The sequence below is a fragment of the Podarcis tiliguerta genome (assembly GCF_965153285.1).
Source record: "Podarcis tiliguerta genome assembly, chromosome: 13".
Lineage (NCBI taxonomy): Eukaryota > Metazoa > Chordata > Lepidosauria > Squamata > Lacertidae > Podarcis > Podarcis tiliguerta.
Genome location: NC_139546.1, coordinates 31,343,019 through 31,360,553, shown reverse-complemented (window position 1 = coordinate 31,360,553; position 17,535 = coordinate 31,343,019). Strand labels below are relative to the sequence as shown.

The 17,535-nt window shown below is 38.8% G+C and overlaps 1 protein-coding gene across 5 annotated transcripts in view; it reads left to right on the top strand.

Moving 5' to 3' along the window:
- LOC310663466 (vomeronasal type-2 receptor 26-like) overlaps nucleotides 1-15,170 on the top strand; it is a 30,024-nt gene extending 14,854 nt beyond the window's left edge. For all 5 annotated transcript variants that reach the window (XM_083411307.1, XM_083411308.1, XM_083411309.1 and 2 more), the window contains 4 exons: nucleotides 9,651-10,511; nucleotides 10,862-11,089; nucleotides 11,720-11,846; nucleotides 13,728-15,170. In XM_083411307.1, coding sequence (XP_083267433.1) covers nucleotides 9,651-10,511; nucleotides 10,862-11,089; nucleotides 11,720-11,846; nucleotides 13,728-14,629 — 2,118 coding nt within the window. In that variant the 3' untranslated portion in view covers nucleotides 14,630-15,170. The remainder of the gene's footprint in view (nucleotides 1-9,650; nucleotides 10,512-10,861; nucleotides 11,090-11,719; nucleotides 11,847-13,727) is intronic.
- The last annotated feature ends 2,365 nt before the right edge of the window (nucleotides 15,171-17,535 follow it).

Sequence of the window (17,535 nt, the reverse complement as noted above, 5' to 3'; positions counted from 1 at the left end):
CCCTACCTACCCGCAGGCTATCTCACCAGAGTGGTGCATGCTCTAGTTATCTCCCACTTGGACTACTGCAATGCGCTCTAAGTGAGGCTGCCTTTGAAGGTGACCCGGAAACTGCAATTAATCCAGAATGCGGCAGCTAGACTGATGACTAGGAGTGGCTGCCGGGACCACTTAACACCGGTCCTGAGAGATATGCATTGGCTTCTAGTACGTTTCCGAGCACAATTCAAAGTGTTGGTGCTGACCTTTAAAGCCCTAAACAGCCTCGGTCCTGTATATCTGAAGGAGCGTCTCCACCCCCATCGTTCAGCCCAGACACTGAGATCCAGTGCTGAGGGCCTTCTGGCGATTCCCTCATTGCGAGAACCAGGGAACCAGGGCCTTCTCGGTGGTGGCACCCACCATGTGGAGTGCTCTCCCTTCAGAAGTGAAGGAAATCAGTAGCTATCCTATCTTTAAAAGACATCTGAAGGCAGCCCTGTTCAGGGAAGTTTTTAATATTTAATGATGTATTGTTTTTAACACTCGATTGGGAGCCACCCAGAGTGGCTGGGGAAACTCAGCCAGATGGGCGGTGTATAAATAATTATTATTGTTATTATTATTATTATTATTATTATTATTATTATTATTATTATCAAACCTACTCCAGAAAATTCAGCAGCATTTTGTGTATGTTTCTTCTAACATAATAATCGCAATGCAATTTCCCCCTAAAAACCTTTTACAAGAAATTTACCCCAATATAATGCATCTGTATGTTATTTTCACCAATACATATCACTTTATTGATGCACCGAGTGCTTGTGCTTCAGCATCCAGTGTTGTGATGTATCACAGGCCACTGTTTTGTTCATAATGCTATTTAGCATCTATATGAAGCTTTTGGTAGAGCTTAGGATGTTTGGGGAAAGCTGTCATAGAATCACAGAATCATAGAATTACAGAGTTGGAAGGGACCCCAAGGGTCATCTAGTTCAACCCCATGCACTGCAGGAATCTCAACTAAAGCATCCATGACAGGTGGCCATCCAATATTTGCTTAAAAACCTCCAATGAAATCTGAATGCTCTTTGGATAAACTTAACTCTAGCACTGGTCAGATCTGGATCTACCAGGCTACATAATGCTGACTACTTAGGACAAAATAATATGTTTATTATTCAGGTGGAAAGAAGAAAAAATCTTCTAGCACTTTTGTTATTCATGATACAACTTCAGAAGTCAACAACACACTGGGGAAATGATAATCATACCTGTTAATGCCACTGACATTCAGCAACACACAAAAAAAAACAAGATTCTGAAAAAGATCTATAAAACCCTTGTATCCTTCAGAACTAGGTCCAGGTATCGGCAGGGCTCTATCATTCTTCTGTTAGATAATCTATCTTATACGTTAGGTTATATAACCACTTTTTGGCTTTAGAAACATTATGCAATGCAGTAGAGGGCACCATGGAAACTTACATTTGGAAGGGGCATTTTGTCAACAGGATCATGATGGTGATGGCATTGTTGCTTATACTGTTGTGTCATGCTGTATGCAAGACACATTCCATTAATTGCAGCTTACGTGATGATCCTCTCCCTATTCCTCATGAATTTTACCAATCGGGAGACCTTTTCATTGGTGGGATTGTTTCTCAAGTCGTGTTCCTATATAATGCACTCTCTTTCATGGAACAGCCTTCACAGATTGTGATTGGTGAGCCTATGTAAGACACCATCCTACTCCTCTCTCTCTCTCTCTCTCTCTCTCTCTCTCTCACACACACACACACACACACACTTTTGTAATGTGTTCAGATCATAATTACCATAACACATATTTAATGAATATTGCATTTATTTATTGTGGGTGTGATGAAAATGTCATGCTGGCAATGTTTCGACTGGTTAGTCAATATTTTGCCTTCTATATTCTATTGCTGGGCACAAGGCATTAGTAAGCCTTTCCTCATAAGTGCCAATGAAATGAATGGATCTGGTATACTTCTGTTTGCCCCTGCAAAATTACCTCCAAGAGGAATATACTATGGTACCTTCATAGTCAAACGCCTTTGTTGTCCAACAAATCAGCTCCTGAACGCCACAAACCTGGAAGTGAGTATTCCGATTTGCAAACGTATTTTGGAAGCCACACATGTGACGCGGCTTCCTCAGCTTCTGACTGAGTGCAGGAAGCTCCTACAACCAATCGGAAGCCATGTCATGGTTTTCAAACGATTCTGGGAGTCAAATGGACTCCCGGAATGGATTAAGTTCAGGAACCAAGGTACCACTGTACCTGTATTTAATTCTTGGCCACACTACTACTTATTTTTCAAAACATTTTGCTCCTTCTTTCTTCTTTCCATTTCTGCCCCTCCCCATGACCTTTCAATTATTTTGTGCTTTTAATCTTTCATTTAACATTATTATGTTTGCACAATACAACTTGTTTCATTGGTCCTGTTGATTTCAGCCTGCACTTCAACATGACTACTCCCAGAAAACGGAAGGAAAATTCCATTTTATTGCCACAGGCCCAACATCATATCTCACTCTCTAATGAGAGTTTGTGAATGATAGCTTCATTATTACTTATTGAAATACATTTAAATGAACACAAATAAATTATTGTTGGGGTTATGAATTTCAAAGGTAATTTTTTGAATTGGCCTTAAATAATTGTTGTATGGATTTCAAATGCATATAGAATATTAATGTGCATTTCTGGGGAGGGGGTGCAAAATCATATTTTCAAAGAGGTCCATGACCCAGAACAGATTGAGAACCAATGCTTTAGTTCTATATTAATCAATATCTGAAATATTTAAAGGATCCCTCTTTTATTTCAGATATGGATGCCTGTGTGAAATGTCCAGAATATGAGCATCCCAATGATGACCAAATCCAATGCTTTCCCAAGGTTCCAAGCTACCTGTCTTATCTTAGCATTCTTGGCCATTTCTTTCTCTCAGATCACAATGCTTGATCTTTTATAAAGTATAATAACACTCTGATAGTCAAAGTCAACAATCAGACTTTCACCTACATCCTTCTCATCGCCTTTCTGCTTTGTTTCCTCTGCTCCTTTCTCTTCATTGGACAGCCTGGAAAGCTGACCTGTCTTTTCCAACAAATAACTTTTAGCATCATCTTCTCTGTGGCTATTTCCAGTGTTTTGGCAAAAACCATTACTGTAGTTTTGGCATTCATGGTAACCAAGCCAGGATCCAGGATGTGGAAATGGATAGGGAAAAGGCTGGCAAATTACATTGTCCTTTTCTGCTCCTTTATTCAGGCTTGCCTTGGTACTCTTTGGATGTAACACAAGGTACCACTGTACACTCACTGAATGGGGAAATCATACTTGAATGTAATGAGGGTTCAGTTGCCATGTTTTATGGTGACTTAGTCTATATGTGTTTGCTGGTCATTGTCAGCTTCACCTTGGCTTTCCTTGCCAGGAAGTTACCTGACAGTTTCAATGAGGCCAAATTTATCACTTTCAGCTTGCTGGTGTTTGCATGTTTGGTTGTCCTTTGTTCCCACCTATCTGAGCACCAAAGGGAAATACATGGTAGCTGTGGAGATCTTTTCCATCTTGTCTTCTGGTGCTGGGTTACTGGCTTGCATCTTTTCCTCTAAATGCTACATTATTATATTCAGACCTGAGCTGAACACCAGGGAACAACTTATCAGCAAAAAAAGTATAAGAACATGAGTGCATATCATTATTCTGCTTGCATATGTAGTTCGTTGGAAATGCTGGTTGTAGTGATGTCGTAATAATTTAGTCATAGGTACTTGCTTAAGCAAACAACTCTTCTCATAGTACTGTTTGCAGAGTTTAGCCAGAAACATTCCATTTCTTTCTCACTTTGGTTTGCTAACATTCCTTACATTTGAATAAAACAATTCTTGATTAACTGTGCAGAAGCATCTTGGTGGATTCCTAACTTAGGTCGTAACTCCAGCAAAAGATCCTAAACCTCTCAGCAGTGTCTATATGAAGATACATGAGTGCTGGCTACATACATGTGAGTCCAGGGACACACTTGTAACACCCTCTGAACGGCTTGAATAATTCTATCCAATATTATCAGTAATCTAGTCATTCTAATAAGCAATTGTTGTATATTTGAAAGTACTGTATTGGCCTGAATACGAGTCTCATGTTTTTCCCTAATTCCTACCATGAAAAGTGTACGTGCGGCTTACATTCACAACCTTATGGTATGCAGCCAGGAGCGCGGGGGAGACAGTACCAGGAGCGCGGCAAAGCGGTGGCCGACCCAAGCATAGTTCCCTGTTGTCTCCCCCAAGGCCAGGAAGGAAGAGAGCAAGGAAAGGGGAAAGGCCGCTGGCAACGCAGTTCAGCTCCCCACCCCCACTATGCAGCCAGGAGCACCGAGGAATGGAGAGGCTTATATTCGGGTATTTTTAATTTTCTCTCTCCCCCCCACTTCCAATTTTAAAGGAGCGGCTTATATTTGGACCAATACGGTATCGTTGTTATTTATGTATTTTCATTTTATATATTCTGACTGCCATGCTTCTGGGGTTTTCCAGACATATCCATGATTTGTCCAAGACTTATAGCGTCTGGGGGGATTTCTGGCAATCATGAAAATGTCCAGGAAAACCCACACGTATGGACATTCTAGAAGTGCTGGTTTTTCATTGCACTTCTTTAAAAAAACCCTCAAAAACATTAAATTTCTTGGCGCTCAGGAATTATTTAAAGAAGTCCCCAAATTATTGCAGATTTGAAATCAGTGGTTAAAACAAGTGCATTTTTTAAGGATTTAGAATGCCACCAACTGTATACAAACATAGGTGAAAACCTGCTTCTTGATTTTAGGAACCATTATGCAAAAAATGGTTAGAATATCTCATCCAAATGTACAGCAAACAAACAACTTTCCAAAATGTATAGCAGATACATGGAAAAACTTATATCTAGATCTGGAGACGGGCAGCTTGGACCTGCTGGGGAAGTGCCACATACTACTAATTATACCTAAAATGAGAAAATAATAGTTGTATCACTCTAATAAGGAAAATTCCTAGTAGTTTTCTCATGCATGATACAACTTCACCAACACACTGGGGATGTGATAATCATCCTTAACTTTATCAAAATTATGGGTTTTTGCAACCTCTAGCACAATTGACATTCAGAGCCTATTAGCAAGATCAACTATCCATATCTGAAAAATGCTATAAAACCCTTATGTTCAGAATGGGATGTAGGTAAGAACTGGGTTCTGTTACTCGCTTCTAAGTTCATTTTTATATATATATCTTGAGATATACAGTACCAAAACTTGATTCTGCTGTGATACTTAAAACAAATAAATCTATGCTTCTCAACCTTTCTCTTTGACCAGCATGTCTTCCTAATCCCAGATTCTGACTAGGTATTCATTAGCACGCACACACAAAATGCAACCTGCTTATCAACTATTCACCTTACATTCTTTTGCAACAACTGATTTAAACGGCTATACCATTCTACCCCACTTTTGCACACTAAAGCATTGCTCCATTTTCATTTTTCACCATTAGATGAAGAGTGAAGAAATAAATGATTTGATCCTGAATGTTGCTGACCTTAGATCCTATTTAAATCAATCAGACAACTCTGAAACAATTTAAGTCCCATTAATATAAGTGAGAGCTTAGTTACATCATTTAGTTGGCAACCAAAGGAAATACATAGTTCAATGACACTCGTGGAAAAGAGCCATTATTAACTACCTGCAGTGGTTCTCAAATTCCCTAAGATCAGTGAAGTAACAGAATCATCCACCATTCAAGTCAGTTTGTAGCAATCCTGATAAAAACTGTGTCAAATTCTGTAGAGGAAAACTTTGGAGCCCGGATTTGGCAGAGGTATTCTATCAACAGGATCATGTTGGTCATTGTGTTGCTACTAGCACTACTATGTCATGCCGTATGCAAGAAACATTCCATTAATTGCAGCATATATGATGATCCCCTTCCCATTACTCATAAATTTTACCAGTCAGGAGACCTTCTCATTGGTGAAATTGTTTCTCAAGTATTCTACCTCTATGATCTCCTCTCTTTTATGAAACAGCCTACACAGATTGTGATTTATGAACCGATGTAAGAATTCAGTTTTTTATCCTCTTTCTCTTTTCTTCATTCTTTTATATGTTTGGACCATATCAGTTGCTTGACCCATATTCATCTTGGTACAGTGATTCTCAGCTTCTTGCATGTACAGTGGTACCTCGGGTTACATACGCTTCAGGTTACAGACTCCGGTAACCCAGAAATATAACCTTGGGTTAAGAACTTTGCTTCAGGATGAGAACAGAAATCGCATGGCGGCGGTGCAGTGGCAGCGGGAGACCCCATTAGCTAAAGTGGTGCTTCAGGTTAAAAACAATTTCAGGTTAAGAACAGACCTCCAGAACGAATTAAGTATTTAACCTGAGGTATCACTGTATTGAGTGATATAATATTCATAATAATAGGTTGTTGGAGAGATGGCCAAAAAAATTTCACTCTACATCTCCCTTCTTCTCAGCATTTCCTTTAAAAGGTTAGGAGGCATGTCATAGTTTATATATGGACTATCTACCTTGGGCTTATTGTTTGTTGTTTTTAGGCAAAGGGAGTAAATCCAATAAGTGCACATAGAAGCTCATTAAGTAGAATGAACCATCAACATTTTAAGAATTCAGCATTTCAATTCAAATATTTTATTTATCATGTCTATTATCTTCTAAGGTTTTAAAGTTACACCACATTCTTGACTATATAGTTGTTTTTATTTAAGTATTTTCATAGTTAACAAGGGTACATACAACACCTCTGATTTCAATTCACAGAGACCTTTCTACAAGTCATTTATTCTTGAAGATCAGTTCTGAAGAATAGGAACACCTTTTTATAGAAATGCCTTTTTATTGCTTCCAAAACAATTGTTTTATTTATCAGCTGTAACAACTCTAAATTTCATTACAGTTCAGTGCCAAAGAACTACCAGCACATCCTGGCCTTGGCATTTGCTGTAAAAGAGATCAACGAGAGTCCCAATATTTTATCAAATCTCTCCCTGGGATTCAGCATTCTTAATAGCTACTACACTGCAAGGATGACCTACAAGGCCACCCTCAGCCTGCTTTCTGCACAACATAGGTTTGTCCCCAACTTCAAGTGTCACAAGCATAACAATCTGATAGCTGTCATTGGAGGATGTCTTTCTGAGATCTCTGTCAATGTGGCCATCATTTCAGCAATCCACAAAACTCCACAGGTAAGCTGTGGTGCTATGGTGATTTTACAACTGTGGCACACCATCATGATTTCAGTAGTTACCCGTGATATTTTGGTTAGAAACTACTTTGGGCCAAGTTATTTGATATTCTTGGTCTATCACTAGTAGTATAAGATGTTGGATACACCTTGTAAATGCAAGTAATGGTAATGGTAAAAAAGCTTTAATGTGACTGCAACAGGAGTGTAACGGACTCATTTGTACTGTTGAACCCCAAGAGTGGATCCAATACTTCCAATCATTGTTTTATAATAAGGAAGCTCAGTTTAACAAGCCAAGCGTTCAATCAGAGGTTTCACCTCACTGGCCACCCGTAACCATAGAGGAAGTAGAGAATTTGATGGCACTGCTAAAGAACAAAAAGGCCCCTGGCATAAAATTATATGTAAAACACCTCTATATCAAATTAACTAGTTGGATGGACGCTGAGACTATCTTGGCAGAGGAGCAAGCTGGATTTAGGCAAGGCAGATCTACCATAGATCACTGTTTTGTCCTAGCAAATCTCATCAATAAATGCGCCAAGAAAACCTGTGGGGTCTTATATGCAGCCTTCATTGACTTGAAGGCTGCCTTTGATTCAATTTCACAAGTAAGACTCTGGGCCAAATTGAATACATCCAGTATAGATAAAAGATTACTAATTTTGATTAATGGCCTATATAAAGATACTGTGCTGTACATAAGATCTTCCACAAATGGCCAACTTATAGGCCCTGTACCAGCCACCAAGGGGGTTAAGAAAGGCTGCATTCTAGCCCCAGCTTTATTTAACCTATATATCAATGACATGGTTAAAAGCTTAACATCTCCAGAGTTTCATGCTCCCAAATTAGCCACAAAACCAATCTCAGTGCTCTTATATGCTGATGATGCGGTTCTCCTATCCTGAACAAAAATAGGCCTAAAAAGGTTGATAGGAGAATTCTTAGGATACTGCAGGAGAGAACAGCTGGTGGTAAACTATCAGAAAACCAAAGTCATGGGTTTCACAAGGAAACATAGATCACATAGCTGGAGCATGGACCATTATCCAATTGAGCAGGTTAAAGCCTTTAAATACCTGGGCATAGTCTTCCAGTCATCGGGGTCATGGGATGTACACCAAAAATGTGTTACAGAAAAAGCAGCCCAAAGTGCTAAGATATTGTCCTGTTTTTTTCCATACGGAGGGCGGCAAATACATCCCAGCTGCCCTAGAAGTTTTTCAAGCCAAATCTTTGGTGCAGATACTTTATGGGGCCCAAATTTGGACGGGTAATCATTGTAGAATTCTTGAAACTGTCCAATCCAAATTTTCAAGGCAGATTTTTTCTGTACCACCCTGTGTCCCGAATGCAGCATTATGACTGGAGGCAAGTTTTCCCTCTGTAGAAACTCAGTCCTGGCAAAGAACTCTTAATTATTGGCTCCGTCTAATTTTAAATCCACCCAGTCTACTGCCCTTAGTGACACAAGACCCCCACAAAAGTGGGTTGCTTTAAAAATGTGCACCAAAAACACCTCTCCTGTGGACTACACCCACATCAGCTTCTCATGACGGGCTTTATTAAAGCAAAAAGGCTAATTGGACAGTGTCTGAAGGACTTAGAGCAACAGAACAATCCGGCCATTATAAAGAAATTCTGTCCTTGGTATGCCTTTTTCCCCCCTTCTCAGTTTGATTCCCTGGCACCATATTTGTATAAATTAACTATCCCAAAATACAGATGTGCCTTCACATTGGCCAGATTGGATGTGATGCCCTCTGCCGTACTTGAGGCAGATACCAAAAGATTCCAACTGAGAAACGACTCTGCCCCTGTGGAGATGGTAATCTGGAAACAGTGGCTCATGTTCTGCTGTCCTGTCCCCTTTATTTTTCTATACACTATAAATTGGAAAATGACAAATAAATTGTTTGTTTTTACTGCATAAGGATTTATTGTTCCTTAGGTCATTGTATTCCTCTCACGTGTCATCATGTTTTTGACACTGTGATGAATAGAACATGTTCCTATATCAATCAATCATATATAAACCATATAAATTACAGAACAGAAATACATGTACTATAGATCCTACCTCCTGATTATCAAAGGTACATGCCCTTAAATAAAGAGGGAACCAGCATACCTGCCTCAAAGCATTGGGATGGAATGACATCTAGCCAGAAGAAAGGTTCTGCAATATTAAATAACATTGGATATAAGAGCAGTTCAACAATTGAACAGCCAACTGTTGCAGCTCCTCTTGCTCTCAATATCCACAGGCTGTTTGACCCAATTGCCTACAGGACTCACTGAAATACGTTGATAGAATATGTTTTGGGGATCCATTTGAATAATGCTTATAAATTTCCTTCCAGCTCACTTATGGATCATTTCTGCCAGGACAGCATGCTAAAATGCAATACCCCTTTTTGTATCAGATGGTCCCAAATGAAGCCCACCAGCACATAGGAGTAGTGCGCTTACTTCAGCATTTTGGATGGACATGGGTTGGACTCATTGCTGTGGATGATGACAAAGGGGACAGGTTTTTACAAACAATTGTGCCAATGCTTTCACAAAATGGCATCTGCTATTCTTTCATATTAAGACTACCAAAATGGAATTATCTGGATGAAATTATAGACTTGGCTGTACAGCATTTTGAAAGCTATACCATTGCGTTTCAGGCAACAGCTAAAGTATTTTTTGTATATGGAGAACCTCCATCTTTTCAAGGTTTGAGATTTTTGCTGTTTGCAGCACCCTTCTTCTCTTTGCCACCTCTGGGTAGAGTGTGGATTGTTACATCTCACTGGGATTTTGCATCACTTTCTGTTCAAAAAGATTGGGATTTACAAAGCTTTCATGGTACCATTTCCTTCACAGCTCACTCAAATCAGCCATCAGGATTCCCAAAGTTCCTTCAGTTGCTAAAACCCTCCTGGGAAAAAGGAGATGGCTTTATCCAAGACTTCTGGGAGCAGGCATTCAGCTGTTCACTAGAAATGTCTATGGGCCAAGAGAAGAACCAGAAGAAAACCTGCACAGGGGAAGAGAACCTGGAGAGTCTTCCTGGAAGTGTATTTGAAATGAGCATGACTGGACACAGCTACAATGTCTACAATGCAGTACATGCAGTGGCACTTTCCTTGCATGCCATATACAAATCCAGCCCCAATGAGAGAAGGTTGATAGAAGGGGAGAAACAGTTTTTTCAGAAAGTTCAATCATGGCAGGTAACTGTAACTCATGTAAAAGTGAAAGATGAGCTAGCTTTTGATAAGAAAATAAAAGGGCTTATATATCTGCCTAATATAGTCTCACTATTTTTGTGCTTTTCATTTCATTTCAATCTTCATTTTTTCTTTCAAATTCATTTTGGTAACAAATACCAACCATATGATAAAATAAGGTAGGGTTGTTTTATTTGTGTGATTGTGTGTTTGTAAATAAACATAACTAGTTTCCTGTTTGGAGCCAACAGAGGGAAGTGGCTTCGTGTACTATAAAGTTCTCACACGTGCTGTCCACATAAAATGGGAGACGGACCTAATAGTCCCTTTCTCTATATTCTCTTTCAATCTAGATCCATAACTTTCTCAGAGGCTTCACATTCAACAACAGTGCTGGAGATACTGTGTGCTTTGATGAGAATGGGGAATTAGTTGTAGGTTTTGACATTACAAACTGGTTGATTTCTCCTAATGGGTCGGTAATTAGATTCAAAGTTGGAAGACTGGAACCTCAGGCTCCGACAGGCAAAGAGTTAATCATTCATGATGATCAAATTGTGTGGCATCAAAGTTTTAATCAGGTGAAATATAGCTGCCTGTTTATTTTGTGTCTGTGACCAATTTTTGTCCTGTAAGCCATTTTTGGTAAGCCATTGAAAAGAACTTAGTACATTCCAGCTTTAATTTTGGTAAAAGCCAACAGAAAGGGTTGTACATGCCCATAAACACATCTTTAAATCTCCCACAGCGGCAAGTGGGAGACATCACCACTCTGGGTGGCTTCCAAAATAATGAAAACACAGCAAAACATCAAATATTAAAAACTTCAATGATATAGGGCTGCCTTCAGATGTATTCAGAAGGCTGTGGAGTTGTTTTCATGTTTGACATCTGATGGGAGGGTGTTCCACAGGGTGGGTGCAATTACCAAGAAAGTCCTCTGTCTGGTTCCCTGTAATTTCCTTTGCCCAGTGAGGGGACTGTCATAAGGCCCTCGGAACTGGACTTCAGTGTCCAGACTAAATGATGTGTGTGCAGATGCTCCTTCAATTTACAGGGCCGAGGCTGTTTAGGGCTTGGGCAAATGCCACAAGGCATTTGTACAGGGCTCATCCACGTTCTCCCCCTCATATATGCTAGCTGTTGGAGAGGTGGATGAATGAGGAGCATTAATTTGTAATTGCAAATGCCACTTTGATGTTTCTCTATAGGTGTATCCCCTTTCTATGTGCAATGACAACTGTTATCCTGGCTACAGCAGGAAAAAGAAAGAAGGGGAGAAATTTTGCTGCTACGATTGTGCTCCATGTCCAGAAGGAATGGTCTCTAAGTGGAAAGGTAGGAGGCATAATGTACAGAAATATCAATACAATTCCATAACACAGGATGTTTCTTTGGAGTATATGTAGGCCATTGAATGTATATGAAGGTAGTCTGCAATACAGATTTAAAACAAATAACAATCGCCCCCCAAAACCAAATTATCACTTTTAAAGACATTATGGTTTGGATGCTGTGTAGCATTAAAGTCCCATAGTGTCACCCTTGTTCCACCAGACGGTGTTTTTGTGCCAGTAGAACTTTGCTGCACAAGAGAATGCATGAGAAGGTTGCTCACTACTTTGTTGTGCAATAGATTGCACAAGGTTGTGCAGTGAAGTTGCCCTGATGCAACTGTTGCATTGGCTTCCTCTGCTGAGCAACGATAAAATTCACTGATCTGCTAGAACAAGAGCCCTTTAGCTAGCAGACAGAAAACTCAAGAAAATGTACATGGGCCTTCCAGGAGGCCTTGGGACTAAAATTCACAAATTAAATGAACATACCAACATTTGGATTTGAAGGGCACTTTGTGAATACTTCACATACAATATCCCAGGAAATCCAAAAAACCCTGTAAAAATATTTATTCCTGTTAAATGAAGAAATGTAGAAATGAAAACTAAATTTCTCACTGTGGGTATTCCCCTCCCCCTTTTCTTTTTTCTTTTCCAAGGTCTTCATACTATTGCTATACTGAAAGCAGGCCTGTAATGCATGAAAAGTTTTCTTCCAATGCTTGCAGACTTCTTTCAAAAAATCATGATTGTCTTCATATTTTTCTGTTGATGTGGGATTGAAATAGCCTTAAAATTCTGAGGTGGCCAAGGGTGGTGTGTCCATTAAACATTTGTCCTCTGCTTATTACATCATTTTCCTGTCACTCATTGAAACACAGGAAGCAGTGGGGAATCGTTCCCAAGTACCTGAGAATATTGTGAACACTGGTTTGGTATTTACATGAAGTTCTTACATTTCCCTTAAAAAAACCCCTCTGCTCCCATTTCTTTAAAAGTGCATTAGGAGATACCATTGGCTTTTCATTAAGCCTGGGTATCCAAGAACATTGCCAAAAGCTGACCACTTTGTGCAAAGACAGGGTTTTCCGTCCCCAAGAAAGTCAAATCAGCACAGTAACCCAAAAAAACACTCATGAAAATTTGACCAAAACTTTATCTTCTCTTTTCTAATTTTGGGACATGGTTTCTTTTTTAGTAAGTTAATGGAGATTTGTATTTGTTGTTTTTTTTAATTGAGGTGAGTTTTGGCATACCTCAGCAACCTATTTAATTAATGGGATTTATTAAATTAGGGAGTTACTAATGTCCAAAACATGAGTCTGGACAAACTGCGGGAGGCAGTGGAAGACAGGAGTGCCTGGTGTGCTCTGGTCCATGGGGTCACGAAGAGTTGGACACGACGAAACAACTAAACAACAACAACAATGTCCAAAAAACATTTAGATGAGGTTGATGATTTGCATTTATATCCCAGCTTTAATCCAAGGAGTTCAAGATTGTCTTCACTGTTCTCATCCATCTCTGTTGTATCCTCACAAGAATCGAGGATATGCTGAGAGACAGTGACTGGCTCAGGAAGCTATGTAGCTGAATGCTGAATTAAACCCTGGTCTCCCAGCTCCTAGTCCAAAACTAACCATTGTGTGACACTGGATGTACAGTATACCATTTCAACATCATCCACAGATTTATTTGGAACTGCAACAACAATGCTCTCACTCCCTTTTAGAAATGTGGAGCATCATTTCTACTGCAGCTGACCAAAGGACTAAAAGAAGACAAAATGAGACAATTCAGCTTTTTAGATAAATGTTGGTCAGCACCTTTAAATAATTATTTAAAATACAGTACTTTAAATAATTCTTTTTCTTTTTTCCAGACATGGATGCCTGTGCCAATTGTCCAGAAGATCAGTATCCCAATAAGGAAAAAACTCAATGTATTCCCAAAGTTCCAAGCTACCTCTCTTACAAAGAGAATTTAGGGGTCAGCTTAGTTACCTTAGCTATTACTTTCTCCTTCCTCACAACCTTAGTACTCTTAACTTTTGTGAAGCACAGCGATACCCCCATAGTCAAAGCCAACAACCACACCTTGACCTACATCCTTCTCATCTCCCTCCTCCTTTGCTTCCTCTGCTCCTTCCTCTTCATTGGAAAGCCTGGAAAGGCAATCTGCCTTCTCCGACAAACAGCATTTGGCATTGTCTTCTCTGTGGCCCTTTCCAGCATTTTGGCCAAAACCATCACTGTGGTTCTGGCATTCATGGCAACCAAGCCAGGATCTAGGATGAGGAAGTGGGTGGGGAAAGGACTGTCAAATTCGATTGTCCTTTCTTGCTCATTCGTTCAAACTGGCATCTGTACTCTTTGGTTGAGAACTTCCCCTCCATTCCCAGATACAGATATGCACTCAGTCATGGGGGAAATAGTACTGGAATGTAATGAGGGTTCAGCTGTCATGTTTTACTGTGTCTTGGGCTATATGGGTTTTTTGGCCATTGTCAGTTTCTTTGTAGCTTTCCTAGCCAGGAAACTACCTGACAGTTTCAATGAGGCCAAATTTATCACTTTCAGCATGTTGGTGTTTTGCAGTGTTTGGTTAACCTTCATTCCAACCTATCAAAGCACCAAAGGGAAATACATGGTAGCTGTGGAGAGTTTCTCCATATTATCCTCCAGTGCTGGATTACTGGGTTGCATATTTTTCCCTAAATGTTACATTATTGTGCTTAAGCCAGAGTTGAACAGCAAGGCACAACTGATAAACAGAAAAAAGTGAGGGAAAAGCAATAAATCCATTCAGCTCTTATATAGAGATTATTGGAAATGCTGGTGAAGGGGATGTCATGAGAATTCAAGCATAGGTGCTGTCTTAAATAAACATTCCACACTCAATTTATGGGGAATGGAGTTGAAATGGAACTATCCTGTTTCAATTTGCCCCCAAACCCTACCTTAGATTTGCTTCTACGGACCTACTGTTGGAGTAACAGTTACCTATTTCACAAAAAAGGTAGCTATTCTCACTCTTCAATTGTAATTTATTTATATTACAAATATATAAACCATTTATAGCCAGAAGCTATTGAAGATGTGTTCAGCTAGGCAGCATTCTGTTCTCACAGTAGATAAGCTGATGCCTTTCAGAAATCCACAAGCAGGACCTGAATACAAGAGCACTTTCTCTTTCTCCAGTTTCCAGCAACTGGTATTCAGAAGCCTACTGTCTACAGCTGTGGAGGCAGCACAAAGCCTCTATGATGGCTAGTAGCCATTGTGAGCCTTCCCCTCCATGGAAAATTGTACATGAAAATGTACTTCTTCTTTTTAACCAATGTAGTCATACTACATATGACATAGTCTGAGGGCCATTAAAAATATACTCTTAAATGCTTAAAATGCTATGTTTGAATGTATTGTATGTAAAATAACTTAAAAAATGTTTAGTCAACTTTATTCATAAGGATCAAGCCGGTTTTTTACCAAATAGGCAAATAAAGGACAACATAAGACATGTAATGAATCTTATTGAATACCTAGAATGTAAAAATGAAATTCCCGCGGTATTAATGTTTATAGACGCCGAAAAGGCGTTTGACAATGTATCCTGGTATTTTCTAATAAAGTGTTTAGAAGCGGCAGGGATAGAGGGCACATTCCTGGAAGGAATAAAAGCAATTTATTCACAACAAAGTGCTAAATTAATTATTAATAACAACTTAACAGACTCCTTTGAAATTTCGAAGGGTACAAGACAGGGGTGCCCTCTGTCACCGCTTTTATTTATTATGGTGCTAGAAATAATTGCAAATAAGATAAGGAAAGTTTCAGAGATACGTGGAATAAGAATAGGAGTGAAAGAATATAAGTTGAAAGCATATGCTGATGATCTCATGTTGTCACTGGAGGATCCAAAAAATAGTGTCGGCAAAGTGTTATATCTGCTTGAGGAATTTGGAAAGCTATCCGGCTTTAAACTAAATAGAACAAAAACCAAAATGATGACTAAAAATATGATGGAAGAGGTCAAAAGCCACCTGGAACTACAGACTGGGATCAAAGTAACTAAAAATGTAAAATACCTCGGAATCTGGCTTACCATGAAGAACATAAATTTATTGGAAGATAACTACACAAGCACATGGAAAGAAATATGAAAGGACTTGGACATCTGAAACAGAATAAAACTTTCTTGGTCGGGTAGAATGGCCGCAATTAAGATGAGCTTATTGCCGAAACTGTTGTTCTTATTTCAAAACATACCAATAATCAGGGGAACCTCAGTTTTTAAAGATTGGCAGAAGACACTCTCTAAATTTATCTGGCAAGGAAAAAGGCCTAGGATTAGATTTAAATTACTCACAGATCAAAGAGATAGAGGGGGTTTTGCAGTTCCAAATTTGAAGCTATATTATGAAGCCTCGTGTTTGTGCTGGGTCAAGGATTGGATTGTCATCAAAAACACAGATTTGTTGGATTTGGAAGGCTTCGACCCAAGATTTGGTTGGCACGCTTATCTGTGGCATGATAAGGTAAGGGCCCACAAAGGATTCTCTTTTTATATATATATATATATATATATATATATATATATATATATATATATATATATTAAGTTTTAACACAAAAGACAAAACAAAAAAAAGAGCAGACACTAAAAAAGCAACAGAAAAAATACAAAGTTACAAAAAACAACAATAAAAACAATTTCATCTTCACAAAATTTCTTGCATTAACTTATTTCACCGACTTCCCCAAACCTCCCTTCACTGTATTTCAAATCATATATTTAATCAGCAAATGCCTTCCCTTTGTCTTGATTAATTTTTGTCATAATTTTAATATCTTAATATAGCTTAATTTTCTTATATCTTAAAATATTAAGTCTTTTAATTTTTAAACTTTTTACTAATAACCCTTTACATTCAATCTGATGTCATTCTAACATTCATTGATCTTATAATATTTCTGTAGGTAATCTTTAAATTTCTTCCAATCTTCTTTCACCGTCTCTTCTCCCTGGTCTCTGATTCTGCCGGTCATTTCAGCCAATTCCATGTAGTCCATTACTTTCATCTGCCATTCTTCCAGAGTGGGTAACTCTTGTGTCTTCCAATAAAAAAGGTAATCAAGGGAAGCTGCCAAGATCCTTCAACAACTTAGAGGAAAATTTAGATCTAGTAGACATTTGGAGATATAAACACCCAATTGAGAAGCAATTCACCTTCTTCTCAGAGCCACATAAGAGCTGGGGCAGAATTGATCAAATCTGGATCTCAAGAGAACTCACATTAAGAACATCTAAGTGTGAAATCCAACCTAGAACTCTATCCGATCATAACTCAATAGTCTTTGAAATAAAAGGTATATCTCAAGACGGGTTTAGATGGAGAATGAATGAACACTTACTAGAGAGTGAAGACGTTATTGTAAAGACCAAAGCCACTCTAAAAGACTACTTTAGTCTGAATCTTAATAAAGAATCAAGTATAGATGTAGTCTGGGACGCCAGCAAGGCAGTGCTAAGAGGTTTTTTTATTCAGCAAAATAGCTATAAGAAGAAAGTAAGAGAACAAAAGAAAGAGGAAGTCCTTAGCCAGCTAAGAGAATGTGAGAAAATGTGAGAAAAAATTAGTAACAAACCCGAATGACGAACTAAATATACAAACAATAAAAATGTTACAA